Source organism: Xyrauchen texanus, chromosome 44 (assembly GCF_025860055.1).
Source record: "Xyrauchen texanus isolate HMW12.3.18 chromosome 44, RBS_HiC_50CHRs, whole genome shotgun sequence".
Classification (NCBI taxonomy): Eukaryota; Metazoa; Chordata; class Actinopteri; order Cypriniformes; family Catostomidae; genus Xyrauchen; species Xyrauchen texanus.
In genome coordinates, this window is record NC_068319.1 from 15,996,219 (window position 1) to 16,016,439 (window position 20,221).

The window sequence follows — 20,221 nt, forward strand, 5'->3', positions numbered from 1 at the left end:
TCTGTCGTTGGCAGGGAGTGCAGACATGTTTGTGTAGTTTTGACAGCTTTGTGAAACAGCTCATGTTTCAGATTATTGCTGTATTTAGTCAGTAAGTTACTGATTATTTACTGTTAACCACAAACTGATTCGGCAAAAGGCTCATTTAATGTGTGTTGTTTTAAATACAACAGTTAATACAATGTTAATAAAGTAAAATGGCTGAAAATGTTCTCGACTGATCACACTGTGAATTTTGCCATTGAAATCAGCCCGTTTCTACCAAAATTCAAATCACTGCCCCCAGTGGCTGAAGATGAAAGTCTTGTTGAATGTATGGGCTCTTGTAAGCTCCAATTTCCAAGTTAAATGTCCACAGAGTAGCATCAAAAGCAAGCTGTTTTTAGTTGTAAATGAAATAATACAGTCAACATTAGGGGTGGGGGGACAAATTGTTTCAGTGATGCATTGCAATTAACTCAAAGGATTCTGAATCGATTCTAAGTTCAGTTTTAATCACAGCAGAGCAGTGGTGCACGCCAAAGACAGATGTGGAAACAAAGATGCAATTTAAGTGCATTTACTAAAGTCAAGTGCACAAACACGACTGTGAAAAGGGAAAAAATAGAGAGTAAAAAATACATTTTGAAGAAACTGAAAAAGAAAAAAATTGAAGGACAAGATGCATCGTGAATCATTTTATAATAAAATCGTTACCCTTTGAATCGTAATTGAATCGAATCGTGAGGCCAGTGAAGATTCACACCTCTAGTCAACATGAATGCATATTTAATTACCCTATTCCCCTACTCCCCTAACCTAACCCTAACCCGAAACCTAACCATCAGTGTAGTATAAATGCTATTTAGAGTGAAAATGCAACCTCTGAATTTTGCTCACCATTGTTTATGTGAACGTGATTACTCCCTGGTTCCCACAGGAACAGAACCCATGTCTCGGTGGATGACTGATCACAACAAATGTGATCACACTTGAACTGATGCAAAATGTCTGATGGGGAACATGTCTTAATAGAACACAAGGTCTGAACACTGGCCCACTATCTCAACATTAAATTTAAGTATTGATTTAATTTGCAGCTACACCATTGGTTTACTAATGCAAAGACAGTGTGTATGCCCTAAGGCTTCAGCAGCGCTTCACTAATTTCCCACTGACAGATATGTGTAAGCAATAATACCAGTGTGTACATTCCACACAATAATAAAAGGAAACAGCACAAAGCATTTCTTCAGACAACTGCTCTCTGATACTGCTAGTACTGCTGACTGAGAAGACTATTTTAGCTCAGCGTGGAGCTGTTTTTGGGGTGCACCTTTCCTGCTGCGTATTGACATCTATGCCCCTTAAAACTAATGTGCAAGCTGGTGAATCTGTGAAATTGTAAAGTGATGATAATGCTCATTCACAGTCAGCATGTGTGTGTTTATGTTAATGTGGCAATTTGTTATGTGCTAATATTTGAATTACTTTCAACATAAACATTGGACATTCTCTGACAATGAACATCTGGCACATCATTAGAAAGCTAACATCATCAGGGATTCATTTCAAACTACAGACAGGTGTCTCTGTAGATATACACACTTCCTTTACCAACAAACTTGACACCATTGCTGCATCCAAATACTTTCTGTTCTTCCATAGTTTTTACTTCAGGGCATGTACTTCCTACGGGCATACTGGAGAAAGAATCCCCAATCACCTGGAAGGGGGCATATTCACATATTTATAATGTACATGTTTTTCTCCCACCTTGTCTCCACAATTTGGAATGCCCAATTCGCAATGCGCGCTAAGTCCTCATGGTGGTGTAGTGACTCACATCAATCTGGGTGGCGGAGGACGAATCTCAATTGCCTCCACATCTGAGACCGTTAATCCGCACATCTTATCACGTGGCTTGTTGAACATGTTACCATGGAGGCTTCACAGTATTCTCCGCGGCATCCACGCACATCTCACCACATGCCTCACAGAGAGCGAACCACATTATAGCGACCACGAGGAGGTTACCCCATGTGATTCTACCCTCCCTAGCAACCGGGCCAATTTGGTTGCTTAGGAAACCTGGCTGGAGTCACTCAGCACACCCTGGATTCGAACTCGTGACTCCAGAGGTGGTAGTCAGCGTCTATACTCGCTGAGCTACCCAGGACACTGGTACTGTCTCTTTAAGAGTACCGGCAGTTCCACAAGAAAGTGCTTACGGTTGGGTGCACATTAATGAGAGAAGTTGCTTGGTTGTTTTTATCTCATCTGTTCAATTTGTGATTAGAATTATACTTCTTTTTACTTGTGGGACAGAGAGAGAGATTTACGGACAGCTGTCTGACACTTTTGTGTGTTTGTCTTTTTGTTTAAGTTTTTTATTAAAATATTATTTATATTCTCAAGCCGGTCCTTGCCACTACCATCCACCCCAACGGAGCAGCCGCAGCCATCCGCCGGAGGAGCCACCTGGAAGCGGAGGAACGGCCGCCGACTGTGAGGGGAGGAGGGGCTCCCAACCAACTGCCTGGAGCGGTTACTGCTGCCAGGGGCGGGCGAGACCCACCAAAAAGACAAACACACACACACAGGTGTCGGACAGCTGCCTGTAAATCTCTCTCTCTCTGTCACACTGCAGCTTTCAGTCGGCCCTTATCCCTCTCTGAGGCTTGATTAGGCTGATTAGGGCCGAGTGTGCGGAATCACAACCCCGCCCTCCCCTCTGCCGTGCCACAGGCTGTTAAGCAACAAGTGTGATGTCCTTATAACATAGGAATTGCATGTTTTGGTAGACTATCATTTGATAACTAAAAGTGGGCATTTGTCCTTCAACAACCGAAGAACAGCGCTAGCTTTAAATGTCTATGCCATTAAACCGGATGTATTAGTGTTTAGGTAAGTTGCTATAAATATATTGACTAACTTTCTTGCTCAGCAATATTCTCTGCAAATTGTTGCCCTGGCATGACAGAAGTTGACTTGAAAGAGAAAACTCACCACAGAAGCAAACAGTTTACACTAATGTCCTCTATAGCGCCCCTTGTGACAACATTGAGAATGCAATGCGTACTTGCGTTGTGTCATGAATTGCACTCGGTTATGAAAATATTTTTGACAATGGGGTGAGAAAAATAACTTAATTCGAAGAGAAAACGTGGGAAACATTTCCTTCTCATGCACATTTAGCATGTTTTAAGGATGTTTAGATATTTTACTTGAAAAAATGACAAAAACAACTAAAATATTTTTGTTTTGCAGTTTATCGTTTGCCTGTTGTATAATGATTACGGAATATTCAGACATCTTTGAAATACTTCTTTTCTAAAACTATGTAGCAGGGAAATATGCATATTCTGGTTCAATAAATCATTTAATTCGGGTCAGTTACATTGTTCACCAGTTTTCAGTGTGCTGTTTATTTTCTCACTCAGAAATGAACAACACATCTGTCGAAATCCACAGTGTGTTCTGTTGCTGTTGGCCAAACAACACTGAGCTCCATCAGGCCATGTTTGTCTCTATCCAGTTAATTAGCTCTCTCAGAGAGAGAAATTGTGGAATTGAGTGTAGCTTGCTGTCTCAGTCCACCATACAATTCTGTGACAGGACTTAGGCAATGTGTTCTATTTATTTCATGTTTATTTATAGATTATTCAGCTGATTCAATTTGTTCCCTTACACAGAGATACTGTCACACCATCCCTCATGTTTAACACACACACAGGGTACTAAATTAACACATGCCAAGGAGGCCCAGTTCCAGCTCTAAGATCTCAGGTGGGCCATAGGTCTCTTAGGGTGGGCTGTACAGTTGGAACTAACAAAAAATAAAACCATGGTGTTAGTCTTTTTTCCTTTGGAGATAGTACAATGCTAATACCACGAAAGAACATGAGCGAAGCTCATTCACAATTAACCGCATTATTTGCTTTTTGCATTGCTTCTAGCTGTGAATGAGCTTCTTTCATGAACTCATGAATGTGCAACAGAAAAGTGACTTAAATTTCATGTTGTATCGTATTCTTTCAGAAGACTTGGAATATGAGGCATGAGTCACGTGGACTACTTTTGAGAGTTAGTTCCTATCAAGTGCCATTGTACAGAAAAGGTGGAATAAATTTTTTTTTTATTAAAATTTCTTCTTTCTGCTCCTCATAGTAAAGAAAGTCATATGGGTTTGGAATGACATGAGTGTGAATAAATTATGGCAGAATTGTTATTTTCCCTCTAAATGAAACTGCGATGTCCAGTCTTCTTAGCCTGAAAAGAGCAAATAGATTAAATTGAATGCGCAGTATTTCTTAATTCACTCACAATTGGCAAGTGTGGCAAAAGTTAATGTTTTGGCCCTGCTAACACACCATACAAAACTGAGAGAGGGAAATTGAGAGAAATTTTATTAAGTAAAAATAAAAACAGAAATGATATACAACCTACTTAAGGAACCCAACCAAGGCCAGTCGATCAATAATTAATGTGTAGGAACTGTATGTCTGAGTTTAAGTGTGTGTGTGTGTGTGTGTGTGTGTGTGTGCGTGTGTGGCACAAGAGAGAGGGAGAGAGAAAATAAGAGGGGGATGATACAAATTTAAGTGGTTATATTTTCATACAGAATTTCATCTACTTTCACAGTCAGCGTTTCATATTAAAAGGTTAAAGGAAGAGTCTACATTTTTTTCATACACACATTAGCCCCATTCCTATGCCTTGCTTTATACTGCCTACATAGATAGATGCCTTCATCTATAATTTTTCAATCTACTCTTCACAAGCAGCATTTCATAATACAAAGAGTTGTAGAGCACCCGTCCTCACACAAACACATTAGTTTCAAAACTCCAAAACCTTGTAAGCTGCCTAGGTTAGGATTCTGCATAAGCATCTTAGGGGTTATTCAGACTGAAAAATGTCTTGCGCTAATAAATCTACATGCAGCACAACAGATAGAACAGAAGGCAGTTGCCTCGGGGCGCATTTTCAAATGTTGCAATTCTTTGACACGATATCAAAAAACATGACACTCCAGTGCAAGATGCAGAGAAAAAATTTTAGGTGGCACAATGGTCAAAGATGCCTGTATAGCGCACATAGGAAACATATTTAAAAACAATGCAGCCAGAGGAAAAATAAAATATAGATACTCTAAAAACATTTCAAATACATACTGAGTAAAATAGTCAACATTTTAAATATTTTATTGATACTTCTAAGAGGGAATGAAATATATATATATATATATATATATATATATATATATATATATACATATATGTATATGTATATATATATATATATATATATAACAGTTCGTCCTCGAATCTGATTGGACGAGAGACGTTCCATGAGCACTGATGGTATGACACCATCAGCACTCGGATGCTTCACTGTGTGTATCACTCCGCTTGTGTTCGTGCCATTCTAAACTAACAAGTAAGAGCAGTGCAGATGTGTTAAGAGCTTCTATTTCTCTTTCTTTTTTTTTTTACATTATATATGTTAGCTAGCAGGTGGTGGCAAAATATCATTTTTGTGTGTAATATAAGCCAGTTAGGTGACAAGGTGAATTTGCATCAGCTGTTTACACACAACAGCTCTTCATGATCGCTTGTATTCCTACTACTAAAGCTAGGAAATAGCTTTAAATGGCTTTAATTGAACAACTTCATAGTGATACTATTTCTGAAGTTACATTTTTGATTTATTAATGGAGGTTTGGGCGCATCATTTCATTTGAACCAACAACGGCAGATTCTGATCCGTCACATAAGAAAGTAGTTCCATGCACAAATGCGTTTATATGACCGTACTTAAGTTTTCCATATTGCACTCTTGCTTGTATGATATTGCTTAAATATATACACTGGCAGCCAAAAGTTTGGAAATTTTGCTGTTTGGGAAGGACATTTAATTCGCCAAAGTGGCATTCAACTGATCACAAAATATAGTCAGGACATTACTGATGTAAAAAAACAGCACCATCACTATTTGAAAAAAAAAATCATATTTGATCAAATCTAGACCAGCAGCCAACACCTTATCCTTGAGTAATCATGCCAAATTGCTAATTTTGAACTAGAAAAACACTTGCCATTATATCAAACACAACTGAAAGCTATTTGGTTTGTTAAATGAAGCTTAACATTGTCTTTGTGTTTGTTTTTGAGTTTCCACAGTATGCAATAGACTGGCCAATATTAGTCTTAAGGTCAATATTAGGACAAAAATGGCAACAAAAAAAAAACGCTTTTTAAAGAAACTCATCAGTCAGTCGTTGTTTTGAGGAATGAACACTGTACAATGCTTGAAATTGCCAAAAAACTGAAGATTTCATACAAAGGTGTGCACTACATTCTTCAAAGACAAAGGACAACTGGCTCTAACAAGGACAGAAAGAGATGTGGAAGGCCCAGATACCACTAAACAAGAGGATAAGTACACCAGAGTCACTAGTTTGAGAAATAGATGCCTCACTTGTCCTCAGCTGACAGCTTCATTGAATTCTACCCACTCAACACCAGTTTCATGTACAACAGTAAAGAGAAGACTCAGGTGTGCAGTCCTTATGGGAAGAATTGCGAAGAAAAAGACTCTTTTGAAACAGAAAAACAAAAAGAAAATGTTAGAGAGAGCAAAGAAACACAGACATTGGACAATTGATAATTGGAAAAGAGTGTTGTGGATCTTAACCCCATTCAGCTTTTGTGAGATCAGCTAGACTGTAAGGTGTGTGAGAAGTGCCCAACAAGACATCCCCATCTATGGCAAGTGCTATAGAAAGCGTGGGGTGAAATGTCACCTAAGTTTCTGGACAAACTGACAGTTAGAATGCCAAAGATCTGCAAATCTGTCATTGCACATGGAGGATGTTTTGATGAGAACTCTTTGAAGTAGCTTCAAAGAAGTTCTGAACATTTTTTTCAAATTGTAATAGTGATTTTTCACATTATTAATGTCCTGACTACACATTGTGATCAGTTGAATGCCACTTTGATGAACAAAAGTCCCAAATTCTTTCCATAAGAGCAAAATCTGTATATTATTCCAAACTTTTGTCCACCAGTGTATATATGTATACTGTATTTATATTTAAGCTGTCTAAATTGCTTCTGTTTCTTTTTGTAATCTCATAAACCAAACGGAGCGTAATGTTTAATTCCTGACCAAAGAAGTGATGATCTTATAGTAGAGCTCCACTGTAAGTTGACCACATTTATATCCATATTAATGTAATTATCTGGTTAATCCTTTATTCCAAAAATATTTAAATGCTGCATAGATATTTAAATAATTCATAGAGTGTATATCTATTCAGAATTTTCCTGCACATGGAGGATTAACAAAAAAATGCAATTTTTTGGCATTTCATTTCTAGAAATTAAATCGATCTTGCAATTTATTCCACTGCATTTCACAAATTCTGCACATGTACTTTAACTGATTAATATATAGGTGAACACAAAATAAAAGTCGAGTGTATTGTAAAACTTTCTGATAGAGATTTACGGTGCTTTCAGTTTATAGGCTATACTAATTTATTCTCATTTCTTTTAATATTCCCATTTATAGGAAGAGTTGCGTCGCACCATGAGAGGGTCGGACATGTAAACGGCAAGCTCTGTGCACTTTGCTAGTGTTTAATTATTTTTATGTCATAAACCGGTGAGATTCGATACACCCTGCTATATAACTGTTCTATGAAGTCAACATGGCAAAGAATTCAAAATCCTTGGGCTCTGGAGACATTAAAAGACACTTATATTCTCAAGCTGATCCCTCAGATAGACCAGGGACTTGGTTTGGACAGTGCAGTGGGAGAAATCCAGCGGCAACTGTCTAGCATGTCTGTGATGCTGACGAAGGTTGTTGCTGACTTAGAGGATCTTGCTCTAATAAGTCAATCAATTATGGCGATGGAGGGAAAAAAACAACAGAGTTGTTTACAAGAGGCAGATCAATTACCTAGTCATAGGAGAGGGAATTAGCTGCTAATCCACAAGAGACCAAGATAGACTTGGAAAACTTGGGTTTGGGAAAAGTTGGAAGACCTTGAGAATCGTTATTGGCGAAACAACGTCTGAACCAATCAATTGTGGCCAAACTTCTGAGATCATCCGATAAAGATCTTGTGAACTGTGAGGTGAGGAGCAAAAGAAGGCTTTCCTGGAAGAATCCAAAAATTGTCTTGTTCCCTGACTTTGCAAATTCGACAAAAGAGAAATGTGATCTATTCAATGCAAGAAACTCTTACATCAATGGAAAATCACTTTTGTACCGATGTTCCCTGCCAAATTGGACTGTTTGAGTTTAGAGGGATGGACACCAGTTGGTGCTGACGTGCGCAGGGTTAATGCACACATTTTTCTTTAGCTGTTTTTTGTTTCTGGGGGAAGTATAGGGTTTGATTGTTGCACTAATGGAGAATGTGGTCTTTATAATCTTGTTTTTGGCATACAATCTATTTTTTCTAATATGTCAAAATGTCAAATGTTAATATGAGTGGACTTTCTTTCTCCATGTGGAATGTGAATGGGTTGGGGCACCCCATAAAAAGAAGGAAGGTTTTTGAAAAATTTGGGAAGATATGGGGTGCACATATTTTCTTTAGTGCTCGCTAAGAAAATATGTAAGAGCAGGGGAGTCATTACATTGATAAGTAAACATCTGCTATTCAAATGTCTCAAGCAGATTAAAGATACATTAGGAAGAGTCATTATTGTTTTAGCTGAAATTCAGTGGCAAAGTCTGGTTTTGGCTAATATTTACACCTATTTGTAATCATGCTGATGATCAGGGCTTTTTTATAGATCTTGAAGGGATGTTGCAAGCTGCTGGCACCCCTCGTGATATAATATTGGGACGAGACTTTAATCTTTTGATGACTCAGTCCTTGATCATAGTGAAGCAAAAGTGTGTAAGCCCCCTAGAGCAACATTGACACTTCACAGGATGTGTAAAAATCGGGCTCCACTTTTGTTAGAAGACTATACTGAATCATTAAAGAATGGAAAGCTTCCGCCAACCATGACACAAGCCTGAATCAGTCTGATTCTTAAAAAGGACAAACATCCAAGTTCCCAAAAATATTGTCAAAATTTTTTTCTAACCGATTAAGTAAAGTTATGACATCTCTTATACATATCGATCAGGTGGGGTTTATTCAGGGCCAAAACTCTTCTGATAACATTAGGCATTTTAGCAATATCATGTGGTCAGTGGCAAATGATCAGACTCCTGTAGCTGCCATCGCACTTGACGCGAGAAGGCATTTTATATGGTAGAATGGGATTATCTTTTTAAGATTTTGGAAATGTATGGGTTTGGGAGTACATTTATAGGTTTAGTTGCCCTCTTTACCCATTATTGTTCTGTCTTGCCCTGGAACCCTTAGCAGCTAAGATAAGAAAGGAGGATTGTTTTCCAGGGGTGATTCCAGGAGGTATGGTGCACAAGCTTCAGCTTTATGCAGATGATACTTTATTGTTAGTCTCTGACCCTACTAGTAGTTCTCATGATACAAAGTCAATTGGTCTAAATCTGAAACTTTGGCTCTGACAGCATACTGCCCAGTAACAGTTTCATGGGTATTTTATTCAGAGCAAATTTGTCTGATTTAGTTCGAGTTCATTTTGACCCTTTAATAAAAAGGTTTTCAAATTATGTTGGCAGGTGGGCTTCATTACATTTATCGATGAATGGGAAGGTTAATGTTATTATAATGAACTGTATTCCAAAATTCAACTACATGCTACAGTCACTCCCTATAGATGTCCCCCTCTCTTATTTCAAGCAATTAGAGAGCATAGCGAAGTCTTTCATTTGGAATGGTCAGCGTCCCAGATTACATTTCAGTAAAATACATAGACTGATTGACAAAGGTGGGCAAGGCCTATCCAAGATTTTATTTTGTGGCAGGGTGGATGGTGTGGCAGTGTCATGATGCTACACCCCCCGCCCTGCCACAATATGGTTTTTTTTCTGTGTTAATTTATGAGAATCAATAAAAGATTGTTAATCTGAGAATATTAACATTTATATTAAATATTCACTGCAAAATGTGTACTTGACATTTTACAATTGCTTGACACCTCGTGCCTCAAGAATAACATTGTTACTTGCACACTGCACAGACACACCCCCATCTGTCTAGTGCATGTTTACATAGAAAATAATTAAAAAATAGCAAATATAAAATTATGTGTATACAGCCCCTAATGTTGCAGTCTATTTTTTGGAACAGCCTTCATGTTGGGAGCACAACTATGATGCCTTAAAATTCTGTCTAGGTACGCAGCTCACTTTTTCAGAACAGATCGTATACTTGAGGACTTTATCAAATCAAGATATGCACATGCATATCTTGTGCATCGGCTTGTATCATTAATAGCACACATTCAGGATTATACAGTATAAACAATATAGAAATTTTCCATAGATTCACTAATCTTGTATTATTATTCTATTTTATAATAATAATTTTTTTTTTAAGCCTTTAGGAGCCTTTAAAGATATTTGCCTCCATGCATAAATAATCACAATAGGTTAAGCCCTGAATCTATACCATCATTTATAGCCTTAACCATGACTCAAGCCTTGACTTCAAAGAGTGTTGCATGTTGTAAATTGATGTTTTAGTGGTTTATTGGTAAATTTACTGATAACAGACTTAAATAGAGGGCGATACAATCTGATGCCCTTAGGATGTTGTACCATAGACAAGAGGATTGCTCCAGAAAAAAGTTAACTTCAGTACAAGAGCCTGAGGTGCATTGTTTGTGTGTATGTGAAGTTTTTAAGGAAGACAAAGACTCAGAAAAATGTGCCAAAATAAAGCCTTAATAAGCAAATCACTACAGGTGAACGAGTTTAATACCAAGACAAAGTCCAACAGCAGGACTAAAGTTTTTCAAAGTTAAAAAGTAAAAAAAAACCATATGAACTTGGTATTGCACATTTCGGTGCTGATGCAAACGGACAACCTGAAGAGGAGAGAGATAATAAATGATGAAGAGGACAATGAAATAACTCTTGACAATCAAAGGCATGGATGACAGCAGGCCCAACATCGCAGAAATGCAGAGAGACGCACCGACATAGTATTTGGGAGAAACTATGGGGATTTCAACGAGAGGAAACATAATCAGCCTGACTTGACAATGGACTTGATAAAAAGACAATGGAGTTCTTAAACACTGGGAAGATCACTTCATACTTGAGTAATATCTAAAAATATGATCCGGAGAATCCAGCACTAAAAACTGTAAAGTCAGTAGATGTCCCCCATCGGAATAGTCCTTAAGAAACATGTACTAAATGTCAGTGAATTATCTAAACAATAACGTTATATTAAAAACTATATATACTTCTAACGGCGGGTTGCTTTAATAATGTCAGTTCATAGCATACAAGTTAATGCTGTCATTCACAAATGATGAGCGAGAAGCTAGATTATGTTTATTTGATGATCTAACCTGAACGATGGAAATAGTTAGTTAGACTGGACTAGGAGTAGCTTATGGTTGGCTACACCGTTCTGTGCACTAGACTCAATACTGAAGAACTATCGGCTTTGCACAGAGGGACCCTTTGCAGAACAATGGCTTTCCCCTCTCATTTTGGAGTTAACGGCAGACATCATGACAGGAATACCCATAAACCAACACCTATGGAAGGTTTATGCATTTCCAGAATTATACAATAATTACAGTACCTTGAATGTTAATGGGGTACTAAATCTGATTAAACGAATCAAATGTATTGCCAAGATGAAAAGAGAAATGCAATAAATTATCTTCTGACAAGAGACTCACCTCTCATTGCTTGAACATGAGAAACTGAATAAAATGGGATTTAGAACATATTATGCTTCATATAAATTGGCAACGTTAATCTCCAAAAATGTAAACTTCCAATGCTTATCAGAAATTACTGATAAAGAGGGACATTATGTTGTTCTGAAAGGGAAAATTGACCAGAAAGAAGTGACTTGGTTAACGTGTATAGACCACCCAGTGAGGATAAATCATTTATTTAAAAAGTATTTAGCCTAATCACGGAAGAGGCCTTGGTATCTTGATCTGTGGAGGTGACTGGAATGTGCAACTGCAACACAAACTTGATTCCTCTAGCCTCTCAAAACAAATTAATCAGGCAGGCAAACTTATGAGAAATATGATGAAAGAAATAGGTCTGATTGACGTTTGGAGAGAGCTGTGCCCATTAACAAAACAGTATACATTTTACTCAGCAGCGCACTCATCCCATTCAAGAATAGATTATTTATTTGTGTTTAGCTCAGACAGACATAGAATTAGAGAATGTGAGATAGGTCCAGAGACATTTCAGATCATTCAGGAGTATACATGCCACTATATTTGGACAGCATTCCAAAGTCAACTAACTGGAGATTAAACACTAATCATTTAAACAACCTTTTATGTAAAGAATATGTCCAGAAAGAGTTTTCTGACTACATGTTACAGAATGATAATGAAGAAGTATTGTATGAAAGCAGTTATTATGGGTAAGCTTATAATGTGGTCATCAAAAAAGAAAAATGAAAAACAGAAACATATAAAGCCTCGAACTGACCAACTTAAAGAATTAGAACATCAACATAGTAAAAATAAACATCCACATATTCTAAACAAGATAAAAGAGATTAAGTTAGAACTCAATGAAATCTATGACAACCAAGTCGAACCGAATAGTAAATTTGTTAGACAAAGATTTTACGAGAATTGACCGAGAGCTAAGAAACTGCTAGCTTGGAGGATAAGGAAGCCAGAATCTGAAAGAAATATCCATAAAATTATAGATCCTACAACCAAAATGATGTGTCATAAATTAGAAGATATTCAACAAGTACTTGTTGAATATCATACCACACATTATACATATTAATTATAATATAATATTATACCACACAAAACTAAAAGCTAACCTAGGAAATAACCCAAGAGGAGCTAGACATAGCAATATCCAAATTAGAGACTAATAAAGTACCAGGACTAGATGGTTAACCTGCAGATTACTAAAAGACATTTAGGCTAAAACTGAGGCCAGTGATCCTAAGGTGCTTTAATTATATGCTAAAGAGAGGTGATCCAACCAGGTCTTGGAGGGAAGCAGTAATTTCTGTGATCCCAAAGGAGGGTAAAGATAGATCGGAATGTGGCTCATATAAACCCATATCAGTACAAAATATAGATTATAGACTATATGCATCTATACTAGCAAAGAGACTAGAACACATCCTCCCAGATTTAATAGCCTTAGATCAAACAGGTTTCATTAAACACAGACAGATGTTAATGTGTGGCAGGCCCTTCATGTAGTTGACCATGTAATTCAGAACAAAACCAGTGCTCTTGTAATTAGTCTTGATGCTGATAAAGCATTCGATTCAGTAATGTGGGAGTTCCTATACATAGGGCTACATCATTTTGGATTTAGTGAGTGGGCAATTCATATTTTTAAATCCTTATACACGTCGCCCACAACGGGAATCAAAATAAATGGTAACATTTCCAATAACATTCTCCAAGAAAGAGGTTGCCGTCAAGGATGCCCCCTAAGTCCTACCCTTTTGCATTGTTCATTGAACCACTTGCACATGTAATATGAGACCACACAGAGATACTAAGGTGTATTAATGAAAGAAACAGAACATAAAAGGTTTATATGCTAATGATGTTTTGCAATTGCTAAAGAACCCTGACACCAGCCTCCCTAAAACGATGTCTATCCTATAGTAAACCCTGTTGTAACTATATTTTCCATTATTTGAACATCATTTGACAATGATTTAATTTAGTCATTGTGCAGTGGCACATTTAGTGGCTGGTTAAACTGGATGGCATTTGGTTAACGCACGCAAAAGTGCCGCAAACGTTTAGTGAATTTTATCCTTTTTGTCGGCTATACAGAATGTGGCACACTTAACTGAACTAAACTTTATGAAAATATAGCTTTCACCTTCATGTCAGATAGGAATTACCTCTAATCCACATTCAGTGTTAAGTGGAACAAGGCTTTTGACACACACAGCAGTTTATACACATATGTGCAATGTATAAATTCCTAGTCATAGTGAGCCAAGGATGAACACTCTCCCGTCCAGCTCTCTCCGAAGTGCAATTTCACGCTTTTTGTCAGAGGTAGGCTAAGCCAGCGGCTCCTATTTTCCTCAAACTTTTGAGAGACGGCATAATAACAGCAAAACAGAGATAAAAGAACAAAAATCCTTTCGCTTTCCAGTGGAAAATAATTAATTCCTTTGCTTTGAGGAGAGAAGGCTTAAGAATAACTCAACTTTATCAGTGATTTCAGGCCTCATAAACCCTGAGGAGAGACTACACCCCTGTGCAGACTCTTTGGCGTAGCCCATTTACATGAGTATTGTGTCTATTCTGGGTTCATCCGCTGTCTGCTGTGTGCAGAAATTCTGTCTCTCTACGAGTCTCTGTAAAAAGACAAATGGCTCCTTAAATAACACTGTGTGTTGTTCTAAAAAATACATAACTGTGTAGGTATGATATGGAGTTTGAATAGCTCAGCTTTGCATGATTTACAGAATGGATTGTAGGTCTACGCCACAGTCGTTGAGTCACATGTTCAACCAGCCTTCTTTTCCACAAAATTGTATTTTTGGCCTTTGTCACTTTTTATTGATAGGATGGAAGAAAGAGGGCTAGAAATGATGGGAAAAAGAGAAGGGAAATGGAAATGATGCAAGTCGGACAAAAACTCACTCCCCCACATGATTCCACTGGCTCAACAAGTCAGAATAAAGGGTACAGAAGCACTAGGCCATGGCTCTGCAATAACCAGGCCATTTTTGATATTTGAGTTTCAAAGTGTGAGTTTGAAACACATTTACACATGTACACTGACTGACCACAGTGTTATAATAATGGTCAAAGAATTTTCACATAGTTTGTGATAACTGGATAAGGAATTTAAACATAACTTTACTGAGATTTCACACAAAAAGAGCAATTAAAAGCTGATTTGTTTTACTTGGAGCTAAGCTGCTTGTTTTACCAAGATCACATGACCAGCCGAACAATAATTATTTATATTGGTAACCCGACTAGTGACCAAAATTGTCTAGTAATAAATAAATCATGGTTGACTGCAAATAGCGCATTTCAGCAATGGCATCGGTAACTATTGCTTTGGCATAATGCTGCATCCATGCCACTTTGTCAATTTAAGAATACGATGACTGTGAAAATGGCCACTGCAACATAAACATTTGAAATAACTTTAAGACATTAAATCATGCTTTTATGTAAAGCTGCTTTGAATGTATTGTGAGGCGCACAATACAAATAAATTTGGCTTGACTTTGAGAAAACACTGATTGTCAATATCAGAATAAATATTGTACTAAATATCTCCTGTTTGTTAAATAAGAAAAACTTCCTACCATCGTCCTGGTCTGGCAGTATGCGGATATGTGCGGTGTGGTATTCCAGTCCCAGACGGCCTCCCACAGGCATGCTAAGAGTAATATTGAAGCTCTCCTCTTCCTCATACAGCGAATCGTCAATGATCACCACACGGCAGTGCTTCTCTGTCTCATCCTTATCAAAGCGCAGAATGCTGGTTTGCTCCTCTGGACGGGAGATGTAGTCGGAATAGGACAAAACAGAAGTGGGGACGGTCCCTGTGGCAGAGCCTGCAGCCGACACAGAAAGAACACATAATGTACTGTAAAGAGAAATCATTTTATGGACCTGTTTATTTATGATCATTTAAATTTGCACTGCATCAATGTAAAAGGGAAAGTTTATAATGAATGGTGATTGGTCACCTTTTTTTATTCAAAATAAATACATTTAAATCGAATTTTGCCTTCACTTGTTTATTTTATATGTTTTCCTGCTGTGTGACAAATAAATATTTAAAAGTACAAATATTCCAGGTTATTAAATGTCATAAAAGTCATAGTCAAAATGCATAATAATGATAAAATAATTAGTTAATAATTTGATCAAATACTTATGAATAATTTTGTACATGTAGAAATGATCATCAACTTCCCAAAATGATTGCATGTTAACAACCCATTTGTGAAAAATCTTTGTCCCTCAAAGCCTTTTCTTTCAGCTATCAAGATCAGTAATTCTGTGATAATTATGGTAACGCTTTACAATAAGGTTCTACATGTTACCATTACATAATCCATTAGGTATCATGAATACATTTTTGATCATGAATAATAATTTTGTACAGCATTTATTAATCTTGGTTCTCATTAATTTATAAATATGCATTTGTTAATTGTTAGTTGATGTTAAATCATAATGCATTAACTAATAGTAATGCATTCAATATTTAATGTTAAAATGTATTAGCATATATCAGGGAACATTAACCAAGATGAATAAATGCTGTACAAATACTGTTCATTTGTACTCCATGTTATCTATTGTGTTAACAAATACAACTTTATTGTAAGGTGCTACCATCATTACTTTTTACAAGTCATAATATATGATAACAGATTTATGATTTCATAGGTTGCGTGTTGCACCTTGTTGAGTGTGACAGACCACCATCAGTTCCTCACTAACATCTCCCCTCCTGTGCACTGGGATCAGGAGTTCTCCAATATCCTCCTCAACAGCAAAGCTGTCCTGAGGAAAGAACACTGTGGACTCTGTCAAAGAAAAAGAAAAGATACAGCTCAGTATCAAAACTGATGTTGCCTTGCTGTTCCGTTCTATCAGCCACAGAGGGATTTAGAGGCACCCTGGGAGAAAGACTATTAGCACAGGGGTTTATAACACCACAGGCAGTGGATTGATTTTTCAATATATAATTATTTCACATCATAAGAGTCTATACTGGGCGTGTAATGGCCATTTATCTTGCACAAAAGGCAAAAACACATTTTCTATGAAAGCATTGATTTTTTTAATATTGAGTGCTTTATATTAGGTTTTTAGTGGCCTTTGGACCGTGAGGTATTGATATCTGTCCATGCCCGTTGTGTTTTGCTTGGTGTTGTGAAGGAAAGTGTCTGGCTTGAGTGGGAACTCATTCAGTCATTGCTATTTTCAAATACCGTAGGTCAGGATTGAGTCAACATCGGAAAGGAATTTTAAATCACGCCGAGCTGAAAAGAATGCTCTTGCCGAGAAGGGAAGACAGAATCAAAAGACAGAAGTCTTATGTAAACAATCTATATTTGACAAGATTAAGAATACATTTGTATCTGTTATTTAAAGAGAGAAAAGTAACTTGATTTAAATTTTTATTAATTAGACATTTTAAAATGTAATAATTCTTGTAATTAATTCATCATTAATAATTATAATTATAGTCTTGAATTTTTGCAAACCTCTGTACACATAAATTCATGTCTGAATCTGCCAGTTAATAAAATAATATATATTTATTTATAAAAAATATATAATAATAAATAAATTATTCGTTTATAATAAGTTATAATTTAAAAGGAATATTCCAGGTTCATTACAAGTTAAGCTCAAAAGACATTTGTGGAATAATGTGGATTACCATATTATTATTTTATTTTTAAAAACGAGGTTACAGTGAGGCACTTATTGTAACCTCGTTTTTAAAAAATAAAATAATAATATGGTAATCCACATTATTCCACAAATGTCTTTTGGAAGTGAATGAGGTCAATTTTTGGATGGTCTAAAGGCAGAAATGTGAAGGTTATAATTTTATAAAAACTTACATTAATTCTTCTGATAAAAATTGTTTATTATTTGAGCTGTAATGTTGTTCAAATAATTGTTTTTACGTGCATTTTAGGGTTTTAGGGTTTATGGTGTTACATCATCAAGACAAGGAAGTAATAAAATTGGATATAACTAAGCTATTATAATGCGGCTATCATTTTGAAAAAGTTTGTATTTTCATGTTTGCAGATTGGCGTGAGCCTTCTTGCGTGGGTGCTGTGCAAGGTCAGGGAGGACGAAGAACAAGTCATTCTGGTGGCCCCCTACTGGCCCACTCGGACTTGGTTCTCGGATCTCATGCTCCTCGCGACAGCCCCTCCCTGGCGAATTCCCCTGAGGATGGACCTTCTTTCTCAGAGATGGGGCACACTCTGGCATCCACGCCCAGACCTCTGGAAATTCCACGTCTGGCCCCTGGACGGGATGCGGAAGATCTAAGTGGCCTACCACCTGTTGTCGTAGACACGATCAACCAAGCCAGAGCTCCCTCAACCAGGCAACTTTACAGCCCAAATTGGCGCTTGTTCGCAAATTGGTGTTCTTCCTGGTCTGAAGACCCGCAGAGATGCGCAGTTCGGTCAGTGCTTTCATCCCTGCAAGAGAGGTGGAGGGGAGGCTGTCCCCCTCCACCTTGAAAGTGTTTGTAGCCGCTACCCCGGCCCACCACGAAACAGTGGACGGCAAGTCCTTGGGTAAGCACGACTTTATTATCAGATTGCCAGGAACCTAAAAGGTGTATGACGATTTTATGGGCATTGGGGAAGGGTACGTGCAGTCTGACGCAGCCTGTTGCTTTGGCAAGCAACTGCCTGCCCGCGCCTGCGTCAGCAGCGCACGTACACAGTTCAGCGCATGGCGTGATTAAATATGGACCCCTAGTGTCACTTCTTCGACACAACGTTGAAGTGAGCGACAGATGGGGAACGTCTAGGTTACTATTGGAACCTACGTTCCCTGATGGAGGGAACGAGACGCTGTGTCCTCCCGGCCATGACGCTGAACCGAGCCACTGTTATGGCCGAACCTCATTCTCAGCTCCTCAGGGCAAAATCCTGTATGGACAGACGCATTTTCCTCCCTTTATACCCGTAAGTCCAGGAGCAGGACATGCAAGTTCTGTCGGCCAATTTCTCATTGGCCTTTTCTCAAGTTCAGAGATGTGTGAGGCTCTCAAGAGAGACCCCTAGTGTCGCTTCTTCGACACAACATCTTGTTCCCTCCATCAGGGAACGGAGGTTACAATAGCAACCTAGACATTATTATTATTATTATTATTTTTTTTTTAAAAGAACGATCCCGCTTTCTGGCCTGTTCTGTCCCAGAACTTTCTTTCAATGTTTTGGAAGGAAATTGGTACTTTAATTCACCAAAGTGGCATTCAACTGATCACAAAGTATAGTCAGGACATTACTGATGTAAAAAAACAGCACCATCATTATTTGAATTTTTTTTTTTTTTTAATTAAGTCTAGACAGGCCCCATTTCCAGCAGCCATCAAACTAACACCTTATCCTTGAGTAATCATGCTAAATTGATCATTTGGTACTAGAAAAACACTTGCCATTATATCAAACACAGTTGAAAGCTATTTGGTTAATTAAATGAAGCTTAACGTTGTTTTTATGTTTGTTTTTGATTTGCCACAGTATGCAATAGACTGGCATGTCTTAAGGTCAAAGATCAATTATCTATGATCCTATGCAAACATCTCTGATCATCAAGTTAACAAGTGGTCATTTGGCATCAAGGGAAAGTGGAGAAAATGGAGAAAACAAGCTGATCAGGTAATAGAAAAAATTATGTATGTGAAAGAGATAGGGTGAAGAAAACAAAACATTGTTAGAAAGATGGTTTTTTTAGTGAGAGTTAGGAGTGGGAGTGATAAAAGGCTCCAGCAAAGTTAGACGGTGCAGACTCTCATGAACTCACATTCATAATCATTTCTGAGCCCAGACAGCAGCAATTGCTGTATTTAATGATAATTTATCCATTAAATCTCTCTTGCATCTTTTTTTAGACGCAACACAATGAGGCAGGAGACAATTAATCTCATTCACTATCCATGCATATGTACATATTTGTGTGTAAAACTGAACATATTATAATTAAAAATTGAATAACTAAGTGACCCAAAATGATTTGTATTTCTTAGATGACATGCATTATACTGTAACTAGATTTCTAGTCTACGCACTTTTATGAAAGGTTTTATTGTTTAATTTGGCTTTGAGAAGGCACATTTGGCTTCCGTGAAGATGAGAGTGCATCTTTACAGAGTGTACTGATATGTTTACTGGAGGAGAGTTTGTGCAGAATGCCCTTATATGGAGATGGTTTGGGTATGTATTATGCCAATTACTAACTGCAGGCACATGCGTCCTCATTTAGAATAATCTGGATTTATCAACATTATAATGAGGCAAGAACACATTTATTTGTGTATGCATTTGTTGTGAATCCGGTGTACATTTGGCATGAGAAACATTTCTACACACACAGGTACACTGTGT

At 37.5% G+C, this 20,221-nt stretch overlaps 1 protein-coding gene across 2 annotated transcripts in view; it reads right to left on the reverse strand.

Annotated features, from left to right (window-relative positions):
• LOC127636471 (FRAS1-related extracellular matrix protein 2-like) overlaps positions 1–20,221 on the reverse strand; it is an 89,338-nt gene that overhangs the window by 25,409 nt on the left and 43,708 nt on the right. For both annotated transcript variants that reach the window (XM_052116942.1, XM_052116943.1), the window contains exons 5-6: positions 16,532–16,657; positions 15,422–15,673 (exon numbers count right to left, since the gene is read on the reverse strand). In XM_052116942.1, coding sequence (XP_051972902.1) covers positions 15,422–15,673; positions 16,532–16,657 — 378 coding nt within the window. The remainder of the gene's footprint in view (positions 1–15,421; positions 15,674–16,531; positions 16,658–20,221) is intronic.